Source organism: Brachycentrus maculatus, unplaced genomic scaffold, assembly GCF_059751285.1.
Source record: "Brachycentrus maculatus isolate JH-2025_06_01 unplaced genomic scaffold, ASM5975128v1 h1tg000690l, whole genome shotgun sequence".
NCBI lineage: Eukaryota > Metazoa > Arthropoda > Insecta > Trichoptera > Brachycentridae > Brachycentrus > Brachycentrus maculatus.
Genome location: NW_028281422.1, coordinates 147,070 through 167,598, shown reverse-complemented (window position 1 = coordinate 167,598; position 20,529 = coordinate 147,070). Strand labels below are relative to the sequence as shown.

At 31.3% G+C, this 20,529-nt stretch overlaps 1 protein-coding gene across 1 annotated transcript in view; it reads right to left on the bottom strand.

Annotated features, from left to right (window-relative positions):
- LOC148300602 (uncharacterized) overlaps positions 1–20,529 on the bottom strand; it is a 52,633-nt gene that overhangs the window by 11,568 nt on the left and 20,536 nt on the right. The window contains exons 3-4 of the mRNA XM_088274551.1: positions 15,067–15,280; positions 70–181 (exon numbers count right to left, since the gene is read on the bottom strand). Of these exons, the coding sequence (XP_088130677.1) occupies positions 70–181; positions 15,067–15,280 (326 nt within the window). The remainder of the gene's footprint in view (positions 1–69; positions 182–15,066; positions 15,281–20,529) is intronic.

The window sequence follows — 20,529 nt, the reverse complement described above, 5'->3', positions numbered from 1 at the left end:
GATATGCTTGTTTTATTTTTACTTCTATCACGTGTACGGTAAGTAAAATAAATAAATAAATAAAAATACCAGAACAAGAATGATGGAGGTTCCGTGGCATCTCTCAGGCGACACGTCAGCCTCAGTTCCGACCCACTTCTAACGTGAATATCCGGTGCTCCCTCTACTTCCGCATATGCATCTGTGAACAAAACAAATCATGTTACATCTCACCAATAAATGTCTCTAGTGAAGTTCTAGTGATTCAAGAACAAGGTTTCTAAATTGGTTCATATGTATAGAACTTCCAAGAATTTGAGTAGTGTGGTTGTCATGGGTAGAATTGGTGAATGTTACACGTGTGTAAAGTGATCACTTTAACCAGCCTATGACGGTCGTCAGCCCCGTAAATGCCCAGACTTCCATATTCTTCTTCATCTTTGATGAGATGTTAAAAAATAAAATCATGTTACATTATTATCTTTGTACCTAATCCCCTATATGTGTCTTAACTATTAACCGACCGACACGCCGCTTCCCTGCAAAGGTAGACATTTTATTTTTTTTTTATTTGTATACATTTATTTAAATCACAATTTATACAAATTAAGAACCTTTTTTGCAGAGACCCACCAAGCCACCTTGTGTGTCTTGTCGGTGGAGTTCTTTTTTAGTTATATATTTTTTTGTTTTTAACGATTTTAACCTAATATAGACACAAAAAAGTGAAAAAATTAAGAATTAACATTTTACAATTTTCATAAAATTAACTCTTGATCATTTACCCATTCCTTTATTTTGCCTTTGCCTTACATAAAGAATATAACGCCACATCAAGCTATCTTTGCAAACAATCATCGCCTCTCATCCATGCATTTTCTCACACATAACCGCCGACAATTCTGTCACATGATCTGACCAATTTCAAACGCTTGAATTATTTTTATTTGTTTTTATAATTATTTATTTAGTTATTGAACGGCTAAAGCCTTTAATATAATGCATAAATACAGCATCTAATATAAAAATACACTTTTAATTAATTTTTTACTTCATAAATACCACTATTTCTTAAAATCTACTGTGACACGTGTTTCGATGCATTCCGCACCATTTTCAAACATCGTATGTAAAGCTAATTCTAAATTTTAGAGTTGGGTCCTTGGGACGTTGAAGGTTGATGAGGGGGTAGTAGCTGTTTCTTATTTTTATTTATTAATTTAATTTTTTTTTTTTTTTATTTCTTATCATTGGGGACATTGACAAAAGGGTAAGTAAAACATTAATTTAAAATGGATAGATTTTACCACAAAGTGACTGCCGGATCAATCAATGAAATTAAAAATACACTAATAGAGAAACAAAACGTCTTAAACATAAAGTAATAATAAAATAACAAAAAGTAAGCACTGGTAAATACACGTATCCTTCACACACTATCAGCGAGCGGTAAGAGAGAGTGAAGCACAACGTTTAAATTTATCCATTATAACATGAAGAAGAAATGCTGAGAAAGTACATACTTCAATCACACCAAGTACTACACGGAGTCCTGGTTCCAACTCTTATGTATGAAAGTGAAACATGGAGTTGGCAAAAGAAGGCTGAAAGTAGACTGAATGCAGTCAAAATGCGATTTCTCAGAAGAATGTGCGACAAAACGATGTAAGATAGATGTGCGAATAGTGAAATAAGGAAGGAATGCAAAGCTGAGATAAGCATTATCGATAAAATTAAGAAAGGTGTGTTGAGATGGTTTGGACATGTAGAACGAACGAGTGAGGAAAGAACGGTAAAACAAATTTGTGAGGCGAATGTTATTGGGAAAAGAAGCAAAAGAAGACCGAGAAAAACATGGCACGATCAGGTATGCCAAATACTTGAAAGTGGTCAAGTTAAGAGTCGTAACAATCGGCGGGTATGTATGAGGAGATTCATGAACGTGGAAGAGGCGAAGAATGTTTGCAAGGACAGAGTGGTGTGGCGCTCTATTCTCTCTGCCTTCCCCTGCAGAGAAGCGGCGTGATGGTTAGTTAGTTAGTTAGTTTTCTACGTAAATTACCAACCGCATTCGCCTCGTTTATTTGTTTTACTATTCCTACTTCACTCAATCGATTCATATTCTAAACACATTTCTTAATTTTGTCGATAATCCTTATCTCAGCCTTGTTAATGCATTCTTGATGAGATCTCAAAGACAAGCGTGCGGCAAAACGATTTGTGATAGATGTTCAAAGGGTAAAATAATGAAAAAGTGCATAGCTAAGGAAGTCATTAACGATATTTTTTTTATAAAAGTGGACTGAAATGGTTTGGGAATGTGGGACAAATGAGCGAGGAAAGCACAAATTGATGAGATAAATGTAGAAATATATAAGGAAATAGGAGCAGAAGAAGACTGAGAAAAACTTGGTGTGTCAAAGTATTTAAAATACTTGAAAGTGGTCCGATCAAAAGTCAAAATAATTAATAGATATATACGGAGAGATGCATGAACGTAAAAAAACAACGTAAATCCGCCCATTCATTTCAGCCTTTATAATTCAGACAATAACATCTTTAGTGCTTGTTGTTCTCTAATCCTTAGTGCATGTTAGTCCTCAGATCGACTGAAAACGTATGTGAATGACATTTTATATAGTTGGATGTGTGTGAATAGTGCTATGTTGGATGTGTGTGAATAATGCTATGCTATAGTGACGTGTAATATTATCTGCATGCTGGTATAGTGATTGCCCTGACGAAGAGACGGGTACGTCTCGAAACTGGTAGATTAAAATCTTGGTAAGTGGTTATAAAAAACAATTCTTGTAAAAAAATTAAGTTCTTTACTAACATTTCTCGGTGGAACTGCATTTAAAAAAATAAAACAAATACTTAGTTTTCTCCACTTTTATCTTCCTTGACCAGTTACCGGGTTTCGTCTTTACTGATATCATCGGACTGATAGAAGGCTTGAAAAAATGTTATGAATAGAAGGCAGAAGTTAAAAACCATAATTTTAGAAAATTATTGTGACAAAATGAATTTAAATTGAATGATTTTATAGCAAGGTTGGACAGGTTGGTGTAGCGTTCTATTCTCTCTGCCTACCCGAACGGGGAAACAGAGTGATAGTTACTTAGTTGCTTGGTAAATAAAAATGGTAGAACCTTTAAACAAAACCAATTATTCCTTTTTGTAATCAAATCTTATCTTCATTACATGTGAGTACCTACGTTTCTTTGGCACTACTTCATTCTGTTTTCTTAGAAATTAACTATGTAAGAACGAAATTAACATTGCGAATTGGAGTTAGCCATAAATTGGATTTGTATTGTTTAGCTCAAGGAAAGGTTGTATGATGAAAATTAACCAGTCATCTAATAGCAAAACACAGTAAGTTTTTTTAAAAAAAAAAGATAAATATTTGTGTTTTTATTATTTACACCAATATTTAAGTTTCATGCTATTTCTGCGAGCCTAAGCGGCTCATTATAAGAAAAAAAGTGCTATGGTGGTGCTATGGTGGTGAAGGGTGGTGCTATGGTGGTGCTATGGTGGTGCTATGGTGGTGAAGAAAAAAATGGTGCTATGGTGGTGAAGGGTAGTATTGTTTGCATGCTGTGTTAGTGATTGTCCTGACGAAGAGACGGGTACGTCTCGAAACCGGTAGACGTAAAAATCTCGGTGAGTGGTTATATACTAATTTTATTAACATTTTTGTAAAAAAATAAATAAGAAAAAAAGTATTAAATTCATTATAAGAAATAGGTATAAAAAAGTGGTAGAGTGGGACCGAACCGAGAAACTCTGACTTAAGAGTTCGCGACACTAACCACGGGACAACAACCCGACACAATTCTTCATATACTTAGAAGTGCAATTTGACGTTTTTGTGTTAAATATATCTTGAGCTTATTTTCAAAACTAAGATTTTCAAAAAATAAGTATAACTAGGTTAATACCACTTTTTGTTAAAATCTGTTATGACATGTGTTTCGATCCGTTAACGAGTTTTCGTAAATGATACAGAAAGCATCGAAACACGTGTCATAACAAATTTTGAGAAAAAGTGGAATTAACCAAGTAAGACTTAAATTAAAAATGGATAAATATTACCACAAAGTGACTGTCGAATCGATTAATGTATTATTTTAATCATGTTCTTCCGAAGAACACAAGTTTTATATAATAATCGATAATAATAAAAAACTCTCATTATCATTCATCGTTCACTTTGTGTAAAGCAACTGATAAAGACTTATCCATTTTAAATAACCAATTTAATTTCATTTAAAATCTGGTGGTGTCAAAAGTCTGCGTAATCGGGGGGTATGTATGACTAGATGTATGGATGTGAAGGAGCCAAGGAGTGTATGTCAGGACAGAAGAGTATGGTGTTCCATCTTTTCTGCCTACCCCTGCGGGGAAACGGCGTGATGGTAGTAGAAGTAGTAGTATTAGTAATTTTACTACAAGTCCACTTTTAAAAATATTCACACTGTAATTCATTTGCCTTCTTTCTCTCTTTCGAAATTTTATTTTTGTATAAATTTCAGACCGTAAGAATTTCATTTCAACCTACATTAGACCTGATGATAGAATGATTATTCCGAAACCGGCAGTTGCGAAGTAGTGTTTTTTTTTAAAATTATTACACAATGTGAACAATGAATGATAAATAGAGTGTTATATTACTAGACCACAATGCTTTTAATACGTTAAATAAAAATAATAATTATAAACGTACATAAAAAACATAGAATTTTGGACATATTTAGTTTACTACAATTATTTAAAACCTATTATTTGTAGATCTATCCATTAGATGAATAATGTAGTATAAATGTATATATGAAAATAAAATATAATAAATGAATAAAATAAATAACTTACTAAATAACTAACCATCGCGCCACTTCCCCGCAGAGGTAGGCAGATATAATAGAACGCCACACCACTCTGTCTTTGCAAACATTCTTCGCCTCTTCCACATTCATGCATCTCCTCATACATACACACCCGCCGATTGTTACGACTCCTAACCTGACCACTTTCAAGTATTTGGCATACCTAATCGTGCCATGTTTTTCTCGGTCTTCCGCTGCTCCTTTTCCCAATAACATTCGCCTCATAAATTTGTTTTACCGTTCTTTCCTACATGTCCAAACCATTTTAATAAAAAATCAATTTAAAAAAAACATGATTTTCAACAACCATATATAAATCATATCAATAAAAAGACTAATTTTTATTTATTTATTATTAATGTAGAATTTTAAGTACGGTAACTTAATTCATGACTAAATAAGCAATTTATTAAAAAAAACTGATTTACTAGGTTTTTTTGAAGGTAGTAGTCCCTAGTAAGTAAACTTTAATATATTTCTTAGCCCACATTGTAAGGCTTGTGGCATCTTAATTATTTGAGGTAAGGTTTAATAAGATTTGTCGTGTAAGAACACAATGAAAGCTTTGTTTATTCATTAAAAGATTCCAAGTAATTCTAAAGAACTGTTTTACAAAAGGAGCTTTATTTATTGTACGATAAAAAATATACAATATAATTAATTCATACAATGTATTATAGGCGGTTCAAAGAGTTCCTTAAATACTCAAAATGTATTTTTATTTCCCAAACCTTAAGTTTCTAGGTTCAAGGTTAGCTTTCGACCTATATTTTGTTTATAATATTGTCCCCACCACATGTAACTCCTTTAAAATCATATATAAGGGGTGGCGGACTAATTTTAGTGTGCTCAGATTAAATAATATTCAAAACGTGTATACGCCGCGCTCGCTCTGTTTTTATATTGGTGTCGCCTTGTTTTTCTCGCCCTTGTGTTTGGTCAATTTCGATGTATTGGTGTAATTTTGTTATTTTCCCATTTATAACTTTGTAATTTTTAATAAATAAAAGATTGTCTTCATTTGCGCGTTTCCGTCTTCCTAATCAAAAGTGTTCCAGTACCGTTAGCAGTAACAGGGGTATACGTTTTATAAAATAGAATGAAAAATTTAAATAATAAAAACAAAGCAGTATATTTGACTCCTTAATAAAATAAGATAAAAAATATATAAAATAAAAATATTTGAAATAAAATAAAATTTTAATAATATTAAATAAGTAAATATTTTTAAAAATCTTAATCATTACAAAACACAATGACAAATATAACTTACGAAACGCATGTTACCCGTTTTTTACCTTATTTTTTATATCACTGGAGCATCTCAAGTCTAGTTTTATTAAGAAAAAAGTTTTTCACATTTCATTGCGTTAACATTTATTTTTTTACAACTCTATGATTTTTCGTTATAATTGTATGCGATTATATTTTTTAGATTATCACGGCATCTCTATCGCTTAGTCATCTGCACGGGTTTCCGATCTACGCATGTTATTTTTTAAGTTAATTTTTTTAATTTGTTGAATTTCTAGAATACGAATTTCTTGCCCGAACCGTAAAAATATTTCACAAAATAATTTTATTGATTCGTATTCAACTCATTTGTGGTATGACATTTTGATTGTTTAAACACTTTTATTTTACTTTATACATACAAAGAAAACTACAGATGTTTTCATCTACAGGTTAACAATTCACCTGGTCGGCAGTCCAAATTTAAAACACAGTAAGGGACATTTTTTTGTAGTAGGTTTTTTTGCATTTATGGACTAAGTAAACTCTACTTAGTCCAAAAATGCAAAAAAAACGTACTACGAAAAAATGTCCCTTACTGTGTTTTAAATTTGGACAGCCGTGGTATTATAAGTAGTATTACACAAGTGTTTTTTTTAATTATTAAGAATATACCTGCATTAGTTGAAATATGTATATGTAGAAATATGTACGTATATTTTTTTTATACAAAATGGTTGATCAAATTTATTATTTTGTGACAAATCTCTGAGTTATTTTTCAAACATCCTTAACCCTCCCTTCCCGGTGTTGTTTACCTTGTATACATTGCTACTAATAACCATCAATATCTCTGTAAATATAATAAATACAAGGCTAAAATATTAGGTATTCCTCTATAACATATTTACGCATTGATTTAAAAAATAATATTTATAATAATAAAAATTTATCGGATACATCCGAGGTATTTTGTGAATATCGGAAGCAAATTCACGTATAAACATCGTGTGAAGAGTGTGTGGGAAGTGCGACACTATATTTGCGTCTCACTCTTGCATACTTGCACTGTATAAGTGCGAGGAGCTCAAAGCTCCTTGTTCGCAGTCGGCAGTAGCTCTTGGGCTTGCAACTAAGGTGGACCGGACCTATGCTTGTTCTACGAGCATTGCCAGATGGTTTTTTAATGTTTTCAGCAAATAAATCTAAATTATTAAAATTTTTGACATTTATAATTGATTAAAGGGGAAAGCTATGAATGACTATATTTTTCCGATTTAAATCGCTAATATTTTATTTTGTAATGACTACCCAACACCGGAACGCGCGTTTTATTTCAGCACTGGAAGGGAAAGGTTAAAAATTTTTTTTTTTATATTTCACAGTTCAATTCATACATATTTTTAGCAAGCGATAAAAACACTGCAATAATGCTTGATTTAATAACTGTATAAAATATTTATTTGCAACGTTTAAAGATTGGCAGGATTTTTGAAATAAAAAGGAGTGATTCGATATTCCGCCCCACCGTGTCTCCAAATTCAATTTTTGCCATTTGATTTTGTTTGACTTCTCGTGTACTTGGTATAACAAACCCGGAAAATGTTATTTCAAATTTTCCATACACTTCGACAGAAAGTCAACAATGAATTAATTAGATAGGGCAACATAACGAGAATTTTATTTGTAAAACATTATTATCGAGGCAATATTATTCATGTTATAATAATGTAGTTACAATATAACTTCAAAAATAACATTGTTATAAAATCATTATACTTATTTATATGTTATTTTAACTAATTCATAACTTTGACCGGTTCAAATTACAGAGTTTTCACCTACTTTAAATACTGTAAAATTATATTTTACTTTAAATGCCATCGTTTATGTATTTTGAAATTTTTATATCAGTACGATATATAACATATTATTATTATTTATAACAATGATTTGAGGGGTAAATACAGTGTATATATAAATACGTGTAAAGATTTGAATGTGATTGGTAATAGAAGCAGAGGAAGACTGAGAAAAACTTGGCATGATCAAGTATTTAAAAACTTGAATGTGGTCAGGTAAGGAGCCGGAATAATCGGCGGATATGTATAAGAAGATACATGAATGTGGAAGTTGCGAAGGTTGTTTGCAAAGACAGACTGATGTGGCGTTCTATTGTATTTGCCTACCCTTGCGCGGAAGCGGCGTGATGGTTAGTTAGTTAGTATCCTTTAATAATTATTTAACATTGTTTTATTTAACTTTCTGTACCCGGCCACGCTTTGTTGTGGCTCATTCTGATAAAATTTAAAAGAAAGAAAAGAGATAAAACACGTCGCTTAATTCACTTTGCTTATGGGTATAATTTTTTTTAAATGCATTTTAATTTTTTAAAATTTTTATACCATTTACATTAGATGGTTTGTCATTTTTACTTTTCTGCTTTTTTGACAAAAATATTAGTTATATATTTAGTATATGTGCCACTCGCCAAAACATTAGCGTACTGAGTTTTTATGATTACTTATATATATATTTTTAATACTTATTTATTTATTTATTTTCCTATTTCTTTCGATTATTTAATACTTGAACAGCTGTCAAAAACACGCTGGCCATCACGAGCAATGTATAGTGTTGCGTATGTTGCTACCACGTCCAACAGATGGTGCTGCCATTATGGTAAAAAATATTGAAACACAAACTTTTATCTGACCCCAGTTGACCATAATGTATAGTGTTGGGATGTTCCTACCACGCTCAACAGATGGTGCTGCCATTACACTTAAAAAAAAAACATACTTTTATCTGACCCCAGTTGACCACGCGCGTATTTAAAAAAACAGTTGTGTCAAAATTTCAAAGCGATCGGTAAAAACCCGAGAAGATTTGAGATTTTGAATAAACCATCATTCACATTTTTATTTGTACAGATTTGTAAATTAATAGCAAGCCTGAATAGGGATTAATTCGTTTGAATGATCCGTGTTGATTTAATTTCTTCTATTACTAATAAAAACAACGTTATTGAATAAACACCGTGAGAGAGTCGTTATTCAAAATTTAATCTTTGAGAGAAATACCGTTTTGTTGACTTGTTTGCCTTCAGATTACAGATAACAATTTTTCGTGTAAACAAAAATATTTTTTCAATATCTCGATATCAAACAGGCTTCTTTGCACAGTCAACTTCCTATTTTGAACGAAACAAGGTCGAAAAATTAGTCAAGCGTGCAAATCTGTTCTTTGGGACCAAATAATAATATTTTTTTTACTTAAATTTTAATTGGTAAATACTACTGTTTCATTGAATATATTGCGACACGCGTTTCGATGCATTCCGCATCATTTTTGAAGAATAATTGTGTTTAAAAATAATCCGGAATGTATCGGAGCACGTGTCGCAATAGATTTTAAAAAATAGTGGTATTTATCAAGTAAAACCTGAATTGAAAAATGTTGTTTTTGACATCTCATCGAAGATGAAGAAGAATATGGAAGTCTGGGCATTTACGGGGCTGACGACCGTCATAGGCTGGTTTAACTGATAACTTTACACACGTGTAATATTCACCAATTCTACCCATTATTGACAACCACACTACTCAAATTGTTGGAAGTTCACTACATATGAACCAATTTTAAAGCATTATTCTTAAATAGCAAGAACTTCACTAGAGACATCTATTGGTGTGACGAAAATTCTGGACTTCCATATTCTTCTTCATCTTTGATGAGATGTAAAAAATAATATCAAAATAACTCCTGTAATTGGAGATAATCCAGATTTTGTAAACAAGTATTTTGACACACTCAAAATGTTGTGAATTGAAAAAGACTAGATTATTCACCCTATGTATGACATCAGTATTATTAGCAGTAGCTTGCACATATCGCTCACTCCTTTCAAGAACGTCGTAAATCAAAAATGGTCAATTTTCAGTTGTCCAAGTTTTCAGAATGCCCAGAAAATGTACTATATCCCAGCAAAAGCTGCATATTTTTAACTTAATATTTACCCGCTATAGGGCCAAAAGTGTTGTTTTTTAATATTGAGGAAAAGGTATTGTTTAATTATTTTTTTAAATATACAATTTTTGTCAAATGGAGAAAAACCTTCAGGTTTGATATCTGTTGAACAGTAAAAAGTTCAGTAAGTGGCTTGATATTTATTTTTAATACATTGTATTATATTTTTAAACATTAAAAACGTTGTCCTGAAAAATCAAGTTTTTTTTATTTGTGACGTTCTTGAAAGGAGTGAGCGATGTAGTTAACAAATTTCAAAAATCAACAAAATACGGATGTTTGATACTGGTATATGTTACGAAATTGTATGAAGTGATCACTTAAACCACCAAAATGCCAATTCTTAGGTCCAAGGATGCTCAGACTTCCATCTTCCTTCATAAAAATGATCTAATTTGGTAAGGTAGATTTACCTCTTGTTTTATAGGTTTTTGCGGGAACTTGCGGGAACTTGTGGGGTTGAGATCGAAATTCGGCAGGGTAAGCTGTTAGTGCCCTATGCAGCATTGGGTCCAAAAAAGATCCTGTGAGATCCAGGAAGGTTAATATACAAAGTCGCGTGAATATTACTACTTCCCACGTATTACGTTTACGGAATAAAACTAAAGTTTTGTACGCTATCGTTAGGAAGCAATCTAATTTGTGTTTTCATTTAATTTGATACAATTTAAATCGTAATTGTTGTACGCCGAGAGCTGAGAGGCAAAACGTGTTTCCAAGGAGCCATTTTAAGGATTACAAGGATGTAAGGAATTAATAGGATGTGTTAGAATAGGTAATAATTGTTTCGAATGATTAGTTCTAACAGAACCATAGGAAATTAATTTAGTTCACGATTAATTTAAGATTGGAATGTAACGTGTGTACGTTGGGTACTTATAAAATTATGTAAATGGAATTTATTGATAAATTACTACATTTAACTTACAAACATGTAAATATATGTAATAAAATAACTAGGTACCTACCTATACATTTTATTAAGTACTTACAAATAGTACCTACATAAAACAGTTCTACCACCAGATGTCGCATGCATCGCACAAAATTAAACAAAAGAGATCCGATAGAAAAAATATAATATTATTAACTGTCAGAATCAGATAGATATAAAAATTATTGTAAAGATTAATTAAGAATAAACTTTTATTGTCGTTTCTTTAATTACAAAGCAACACATTGTTTATTTTATTATTATACACCCACTATACATATTATTTACACCCAATTTACAAAAAAAAATATTACCACGTTATATATATACTTATATGCGTAATTTTTTTATTTGTACATAAATAATTTTAGCTGTTTTCAACATTTAAAACATCAAATACTTGTACACAGATATGGATTATCTCCTATTTGTGGTTATTTTTTAACATTTTTGATCACATCCCAACATAGGTAAAGAATAATATGGAAGTCTGGGCATTTACAGGGCTTACGACTGTCATAGGCTGGTTTAAGTTAAAACCTGCCTATTACAATCGTCCAAGCCCTGTGAATGCGCAGATTTCCTTATAGTTCTTCGTCTTTGTTGAGATGTCAAAAAAAAATGATTTAAGCTGTTTACATCTAAAATGACGTTTCAACATTTTGAGTGTGTACAAATATTTGTTCACAAATATGGATTATATCCGCTTTGAAGTTATTTAATACATTTTTGACAAATTAAAATAGATCGAATTGAATTGAATTGAAACAGGTATTGAATTTATGCGATGTTTTTCCTTGGTAAAAAAATATAGTTTAAATCGCATAATAAAGTAGAAATATTTATATATTTGGACACACTCAAAATGTTGAACAATAAGATAGTTAAATTATTCATAAATGAAGTAGTTCTAAATGTAACGAGAAGGCGCCAGAGCCTTATTAGAACTTTTAAGTTAAGAAGCAGGATTAACTTCTTATTTCAGGGAAAGTTCAAGAAATAAAAGTACATTGTACTACAGAACGTCTCATATAATGCTTAGATCTTTTAAAACTTATCTGTTTCGCAGCTAATAAGAATAAATTAAAATAAATTTATTTCTCAAGATTTTAACAGAGGCGGAAGAACCAACTAAGAGAAAGTATTTTGATGTATTTGAATTAAAAAAGCAATGTGGTTATATGTATGAAAAATTTATTCAAGATATTGCGAATGGTAAATATCATTTATTGTTTCTTTTTACCCATTTTTATTTAAGTTTTACGTAGTTAATACTACTTTTTCATTAAATATTGGCAAAAAACTTCAACTCGAAAATATGCAATTTCGACTGATGATACAGTATAATAATGTTTTCTACGTTCTTTAAACCGGCAAAATACACTTAGTAGTTTTAAATGTCATATTTATGTGGTTTCGCAATTAAATTCAACTTTTATTTCAATGGCAGGTATTTTTTTCAGGCTAAAAGCTTTAAATAAAAGGGACAACTGTAGAAGAGTCATTTGCTTTGAAAATGTCACAACCCTAAGTAATGAGTTATTACATTCGTTTGATAATGCCCTAACAAGGCGAAACAATTGTCACAACATAATTTTTTATGTGTTTTTGTTAATAAAATACAACTTAGTAGACTCAAAAAATCTGTGTTTGATTTAAAATTAATACATAAACAAAGTAATGAGAACTAAAATGAAAATGTATTTCTAGCTTAAAAGCAAACAAATCTATAGTAATTAAGGAAAAAATATAGTTGTATATAGTATACAGATATATGTTCACTATTGATCAAAATTTATTTTTAAAAAATGCTTAATAAAATATACGCATTATTAATACGTTGATTCGCCTAGCAACACCTGCATAATTTGTACGTTGAAATGCCTTATTCCAATGGGTAAATCCTGCTATAGACCCCATGTTATGGCAATATGCTCTGGGTAAATAGATGTTCATTGTCTTGCATTGCCACGAGCTAAATTCTAATTCCCGGAATATACGGCCCAAAGGATGTGATAACAGGCTTAATTGTGTATCCTTGATAACTTTCCAAATTCTTGATTGTGTATTTTCACATTATCAAGCTCACTAAGTTGAAGGTTCTAAAAACATTTAAGGGATTCTGAAAATATTATTTTAGGCAGAGCTAAAATATCCGGGTAAACCTTTGTAAACCTTCGATCAAGACTGGGAGATTTACATCTCACCAATAGATGTCTCTAGTGAAGTTCTAGTGATTCAAGAACAAGGTTTCTAAATTGGTTCATATATATAGAGCTTCCAAGAATTTGAGTAGTGTGGTTGTCAATAATGGGTAGAATTGGTGAATGTTACACGTGTGTAAAGTGATCACTTAAACCAGCCTATGACGGTCGTCAGCCTCGTAAATGCCCAGACTTCTATATTCTTCTTCATCTTTGATGAGATGTAAAAAATAATATGAAAATAACTTCTGTAATTGGAGTTAATCCAGATTTTGTGAACAAGTATTTTGACACACTCAAAATGTTGTAAGACTGGGAGATTATGAATTTGGAACATTTTTAAATGTGTTTAATTTATAATTTTTGACATCCCATCATAGATGAAGAAGAATATAGAAGTCTGCCAGACATATTCTTCTTCATCTATGATAAGATGTCAAAAAATAATATGGAAAACTCCTATAATTGGAGGTTATCTAGATTTGTGAACAAGTATTTGGGCACACTTAAAATGTTGTAAATGTATTTAATTTAATCCTTTTTATTTCATCAAACACATTATTTAAAAAAATTAAAAATAAAAATTATGGCCTAACTAATGTGAGTTTTTCATTTTTCTCTAAAATTTTTTTTTTTTTAAATTCATTTTTTATAAAATAAAATATAACATGGCTTAATGATGCGATCTATTTTGGACTTACTTCTCTATTATTCGTTTGTGAGTAGTTTTTTATCCTTATTTTCTTTTTAATGACTTAATGGAAAATGGAAGCAGGTTGTAAAACTTCATTAAATAATAATGAATAAGTTGTTTTTACCTTAAGAGTTAATTATTAGAGTTAAGTAAAGTATTTATAGTGATTTTAAAATAAAGTAACATTTTAATTATAAAATGGAAAATCACAAATTTTGTGCTTCAAATATAAATTATATGTTAAATATTAGGTTCGTCAACCTACGTGATTTTTATTTTGTATCATATAAAAAGATTTTTTTTAAATAAGGTCTTATATTGTATGATATGTAAACTCTTAAGTTTTTTATTTTTGTTTTAAGATTGATTTTGTAAAATAACGATGATTTCTATATAACAATAAAATTACAATACTTTTGAGCTAATGAATGTACACACCATTTATTTCGAGAACTATATGTTTTCTCATCAACATGCGGAAATACAAATTGTCTTGTTTAGTATTTCTTGATCTTTCTAATAGATGTATCTGTATATTCTTACTAAAATATATTGGAATTGGATTTGATTTTGGCTTGCGACAAGCTCAAACGAGAGCGCGTTTACGCGCTCATTTTGTATGGCCGGCCTGGCGAGCATGGAATTAAAGAGCGTGTTAACGCGCTCGTGGTAGCGATCCGGTTAAACAACTGGAAGGATAACTTTTTTAAGTATGAGAAAGCATTCATTGTTCAACAGACAGTCCCTACTTGTTTTCACTAGACCTCAAGGTTTATACGGCTGTCCAAACTTAAAACACAGTAATAGACATTTTATTTGTAGTAGGTTTATTTTGCATTTTTGGACTAAGTAGAATCTATTTAGTCCAAAAATGGAGAAAAAAGTACTACAAAAAAATTACTGTGTTTTGAGTTTGGACAGCCGTATAGGGAAATCCAATCGACGCAAAGTTTCAGCCGAAACGTAAACTGTAGTAAATTGGCTCATTTTGTATGGCCGGCCTGGCGAGAACGAAATTGGAGAGCGCGTTAACGCGCACGAGGCAGCAAACCGGTTAATAAATAATTCGAGATAATTTTTAAAAATTGAACAAGACCTCACCGTGGACTCTAAGCTCTAGCAGTATGGAGGCGGGTGGATGTGAGGCCAGCTGGCACTCGTACAGGCCGCGGTCGGAGCGCTGCACGCGCCGCACGACGAGCGGCCACGCGGCGGGCACGTGGCGCGCGTGTTGTGCCACGAAGCGCGCGTCGTGCGAGTACGTGCTGCCACCCACCGTCAGCAGATGGTGGTCACGCTTCCTGATCCAGGACACCTGGAAGACAAACAGGAATTAGACGAAAAAATATCAAAAATGATTCACAACAGAACTTTAAACACTTGGGAACTCAGTACTTCAACATTTTTCCTACGGACAACAGTCTATATTTAATACAAAGTATGAAAAATAAATATCAAGAAGTAAAACCTGAAGGTTTTTTCTCCATTTGATAAATATTTAGTTTAATTTTTTTTTTAAAAATAATTGAACAATACGAATTTTCTTCGAAATGCAAAAACAGCACTTTCTACCGTGTAGCGGGTAAATATTAAGTTATAAATATGTGCTAGGATTAATAACATTTTCTGGGCATTCTGAAACCATGCACAATTGAAAATTATCGATTTTTGATTTATGACGTTTTTAAAAGGATTGAGCGATATATGTTCATGAAAATAATTGATTTCTACATTCATATATATGTATTTTATAAATGTAAATCCATCGTCTTACTAAGGGTAAAAAGGAAACGAATAATTAAATTAAATGATCCAGAATTTATAAAAATTTCTTAGTAAAGCGAACGTCATGTCATTTTGAAAGAGTCACTTTCTCAGGACGGGTGAAACGTATGTTATATGATAAAACACACTTGATTACTTTTTAATTTAATTAGGTATGTAGGTAATTTCAATTCGAGTTATAAGGTTGAGTAGTTTGGAAGGTTATGAACCAACTTAACGAATATTATAACATGCGTTACCTTATCTCTAAAGGCTACAGCGCTAAGACACTAATTGCCTCGCTATTTTAAGGTAGCGAGAATTATCTATGCTGGTAAAAGGCCAGTCGCAATATTACACTCAGAAGCTAAAGGTTAAATTATAATTATTACGACTCTCTAGCCGAATATTTTAAGTAACAAAATGTAATAATTCATAATGATTTAATTTCATTCGGTGGAGATTTTCTCCGCCATGCGTAACGTAATGTAGTTGTTAGCATTCTGTTAGACTATATTGCCTTGACGCTTTCCTGGCCAACTCTCGTAACTGGCACATTTGGCAAAATTCATTTTACAAGAAAAAATTACATAATTTTTTTTACACTGCGGAATAAGCCCGAATTGTTTTTTTTTATGGTTTTTTGATTTATTTTTTCAAGATGGGAGTTGGATGTACTATTTACCTTGATTATTATGTACACGATTTATAGATCATAATGTGGATTTTTGTTTCTTACAACTGAAGAAAAATGTTTCACTTTCATCTGTGTTGGGAACAGGTGGTATAATCTAGTGTGCACCAATCTGGAACTTCTCAGCATTTGATCATTGCTGGGAGGAAGCCACGTAAAACTCCTCAGGAGCCGGACTGTTGACTGTCGTCAACAGTCGGGCGAGAGGGGAAATTAAAAAATGGGTTTTCAGATGGATTGGACATCTGGAACGAATGAGTGAAGAGAGAATACTAGAAATAAATAATGAGCTGTAAACAGTAAAAGACCGAGGAAAACTTGACATGATTTAAAGGTTCTTAAACTTAAAATTAAGAAAAGTGGGTCGAGATGGTATGGCTATGTAAAAAAAATGAGTGAGGAAAGAATGGTAATTCAATAAAATATACGAGAGGAATGAAGTTGAAAGAAGAAACACAGGAAGGCCGAGGAAAATTTGATCAGAATCAGCTTTTAAGTGTTTGGAAATGTTTCTGTGCTGTGTTTTATTATAAAACATTAATCTTAACCATAGAAAGTACCAAGAAACTTATCAATTAAAGCTTAAATATAAATCTGAACTTTGATAACTGTGGTTGTAAATAACGGGTTCAAAACTATAATGTGATCACTTAAACAAGCCTATGACTTGTAAACTCTGTGAATACCCATACTTCCATATTGTTCTTCACCTAATATCAGTACATATATTTCAATAACAAACAAATTTAGCACAAAAGTAGCGCAAATATGACTTTATCACTCAAAACTCTAGGCTTTAAAAAAACAATGTAAAATAAAAACATTTTGAGTGTACACAAATCTGGATTATATCCAACTATAGGAGTATTTTTCATATAAACTTCCATATTCTTCTTTACCTTTGATGATATGTCAAAAAATAAAGTGAAATAAGTCCACTTTAAAAAAAGAAGTGACTTACGCTGGTTGACTTTTGAACCGTCTATATGTCCCATATCCCCAAGACCGCGAGTCCTGTATTTGTTTGGGAGCAGGTAAATAAAAGCAAAAATACAGCACAGAGGAAAGAAAACGATTAAATTACAGGAAAAAGATACAAAAGGAATAAGAAAATGTATTAAACCTTTACTTTATACAAAAATAAGACGACAAAGGGAAGAAAATAAAAGAGAAAGTAATCAAAATGGAAAAGAAAAAAAACATTTAAATATTACAATAAAAAACAACAAAAAATGTCATGAACGCTTTAAGGCAAAGCTTTTAACATTTTTTTGGCTTCTGAGCATAGATGAAGAAGAATATTGAAGTCTACGTATTTTCAGGACTTATGACCTATCATAAGATGGTTAAGTGATCACTTTACACACGTGCAACATTCACCAATTCTACCCATGATTGACAACCATACTACTTAAGAAAATAGAACTCATAAATTTTAAAACTTGATCAATCTTGCGATACAGTACAAATCACTCACTCCTTTCAACAACGTCATATATAAAAAAATCTCATTTTGTAGTTGTGCGTGTTTTAGAAATGCAGAGAAAATGTACTATATCCCAGCAAAAGCGGCATATTTTTAACTTAATATTTACCCGCTACAGTGCAGAAAGTTTAATTTTTTTCATTTTGAAGAAAAGGTAGCGTTTAATTATTTTTTTGAATATCCTAAATATTTTTCAAATAAAGAAAAAACATTCATGTTTTACCTAAAAAGATCTGTTGCATAGGAAAAATTCAAAAAGTGGGTTGATAATTATTTTTAAAACATCTTTTTTTATTTTTAAACTTTAACAACGATCTCCTGAAAAATCAAGTTTTTTGATATATGACGTTGTTGAAAGGAGTGAGCGATATGAGCTCACGACAACCATCTGTGATGGATTGAGGAAAGCTTTTATTAAGCAGAGACTCTTATTTAAATGCAAAATCTGAACCCCGGATTATATTAGTATTGAGAACCTACAAACACCATATTTTTTATGTAGCTTATAATTTGACCAGTAATTTTATTTTTACAACATTTTACAATATTTCTATATTTCTATATTTCTGTATTTACAACATTTCTAGTGTGTCCAAATTCTTGTTTACAAATCTGGATAATCTCCATTGAGGAGTTCTTTTTTATTGACAGTTATCCAGATTTGAGAACAAGTATTTGAACACACTCAAAATGTTGGAATATAAATTAACTTATTCAATTATAAAAACGATCAAATTAATAAATGTGGATTGTGATGGTTTAGATATGTGGAACGAATGAGTAAGGAAAAACTGTCAAAGAAATAACGGAAATGCTTAAAAAAGGATGAAAGGAGACTGAATGGGATCTCTTTTCAATATTAGGGGCGTTGCCATAAAAGCGATATCTTAGATGAATGTGCGGTGTGACGATATTTGATAGGTGTTCAAATATATAATACGTACTTTATCTCACATATGAATGCAAACTTTAGTATGCACAAATGAAAAATATTTTAAAAAAAATAATTTTTGTGAAAATTATAAAAAAATATACATATTTAAAGTGACCACTTAAGCCTACCGACGATATGTGGTAAGCTTTGTAATTTCCCACACGCCAAATTTTCTTTCTCATAAAAATTTATTTCATTTCTATTGAGACGATATCCCTTATGTATTTATTTTTCCATGTTTAAAACATTTTCCCCTAATGGTACTGGAAATACGAAAAAAAATCTCTCTTGATATTTTAACCTTTTCTGAAAGTTTTTCGGAAAAAAAAACGGAATATGTTTTAATCCATCACCGGTTTCAAAAGCCGCCCTTCGTGAAAAATTTCCGGAAATAATAATTTTAAGTGGTAATAATGTCAAAAACATTCGTGGGAAAAAGTATCTGAGACCTAAAAAATGCGTAAGCACTTTTGCTGCCATTCATTATGGCCGAGTAAGAGGCGTAAAAACAGCTATTTCGTAATATGTCACATCTAAAGCTTTCAATCATTATTTGAAACCTGAAAATTCCTTTCAGTGAGTGCCTTCATGAAACGTTTTATTAATTCAGCTCTTTCAGGGGGAAAAAGCGTAAAAACCTGCCGCATTCTACTTTATTGGTTGTTATATCAATTCGAGGATTTCGTAAATTGGCACTTTTAGTTTTCGCGTCTTAAAGAATCCACTTTTATTATTTTCATTGTACTTTTAATAAGTTAAATAAAAATCCATTTAAAAAGTGTCCATCTTTAATGTTATAGTTAACGTGTTTACCTATCGTGCTAGAAATCCCGGGTTTAATACCCGGAGAGGGTGAAAATAAACGTTAGTGATTTTACACTCCTAGTTATTATTGAATACTATTTTTAACACCTCAACATAGATAAAGAAGAATATAAAACTCTGGGCATTAACAGGGCTAACGAACGCCTTGGGCTTGGTAAGTGATTACTTTACACACGTGTAACATTCACCAATTCTACGCAAGATTGACAACCACCTTAATCAAATTCATCAAACTTCTAGATTTATTGATCAAACTCGTTCCACAGTATTTGCGAGTTCACAACGGCCATCTTTGTTTGCATTAGGAAACGTTTTATTAAGCACAGACTCTTTCCATTTGTATGTGAGGTCCGAATCCAGGATTATATTTACATACTTGAGAAACGCTTGCTAACCATATTCTTCTTCATCTATGTTGAGATGTCAAAAAATAAAGTAAAAATATTTCCTTATTAGAGATTTTTTCCAAATTTGTGAACAAGTATTTGGTTACACTCAAAATGTTGTTTATTTCTTTCGTTTGTAATTTTGACCATGTTTAAATTTTTAAAAGCTTCCTCAGCCGAAAGTAGTCGATGATTCAAGTAATAAGACAGAGGATTAACAAACAAACTCAGTCCATTTATGCTTCCTATATCAATAATATTAGTTCAGACTTTCTACAAGTAAAAGCAAACAGACGTTATCACATATTTATTTTAGCGATTGGTCAAATAAAGTCGAATAAACTCCATCAAATATATTTTATTATTATACGAATTAAATTGGTGACATTTATCGGACATAGATATGTAACAATACAGGTTAAAAAACACTTACGTTGTATGTTCGCTTATAAATAATGAAACGCTTATCATTATG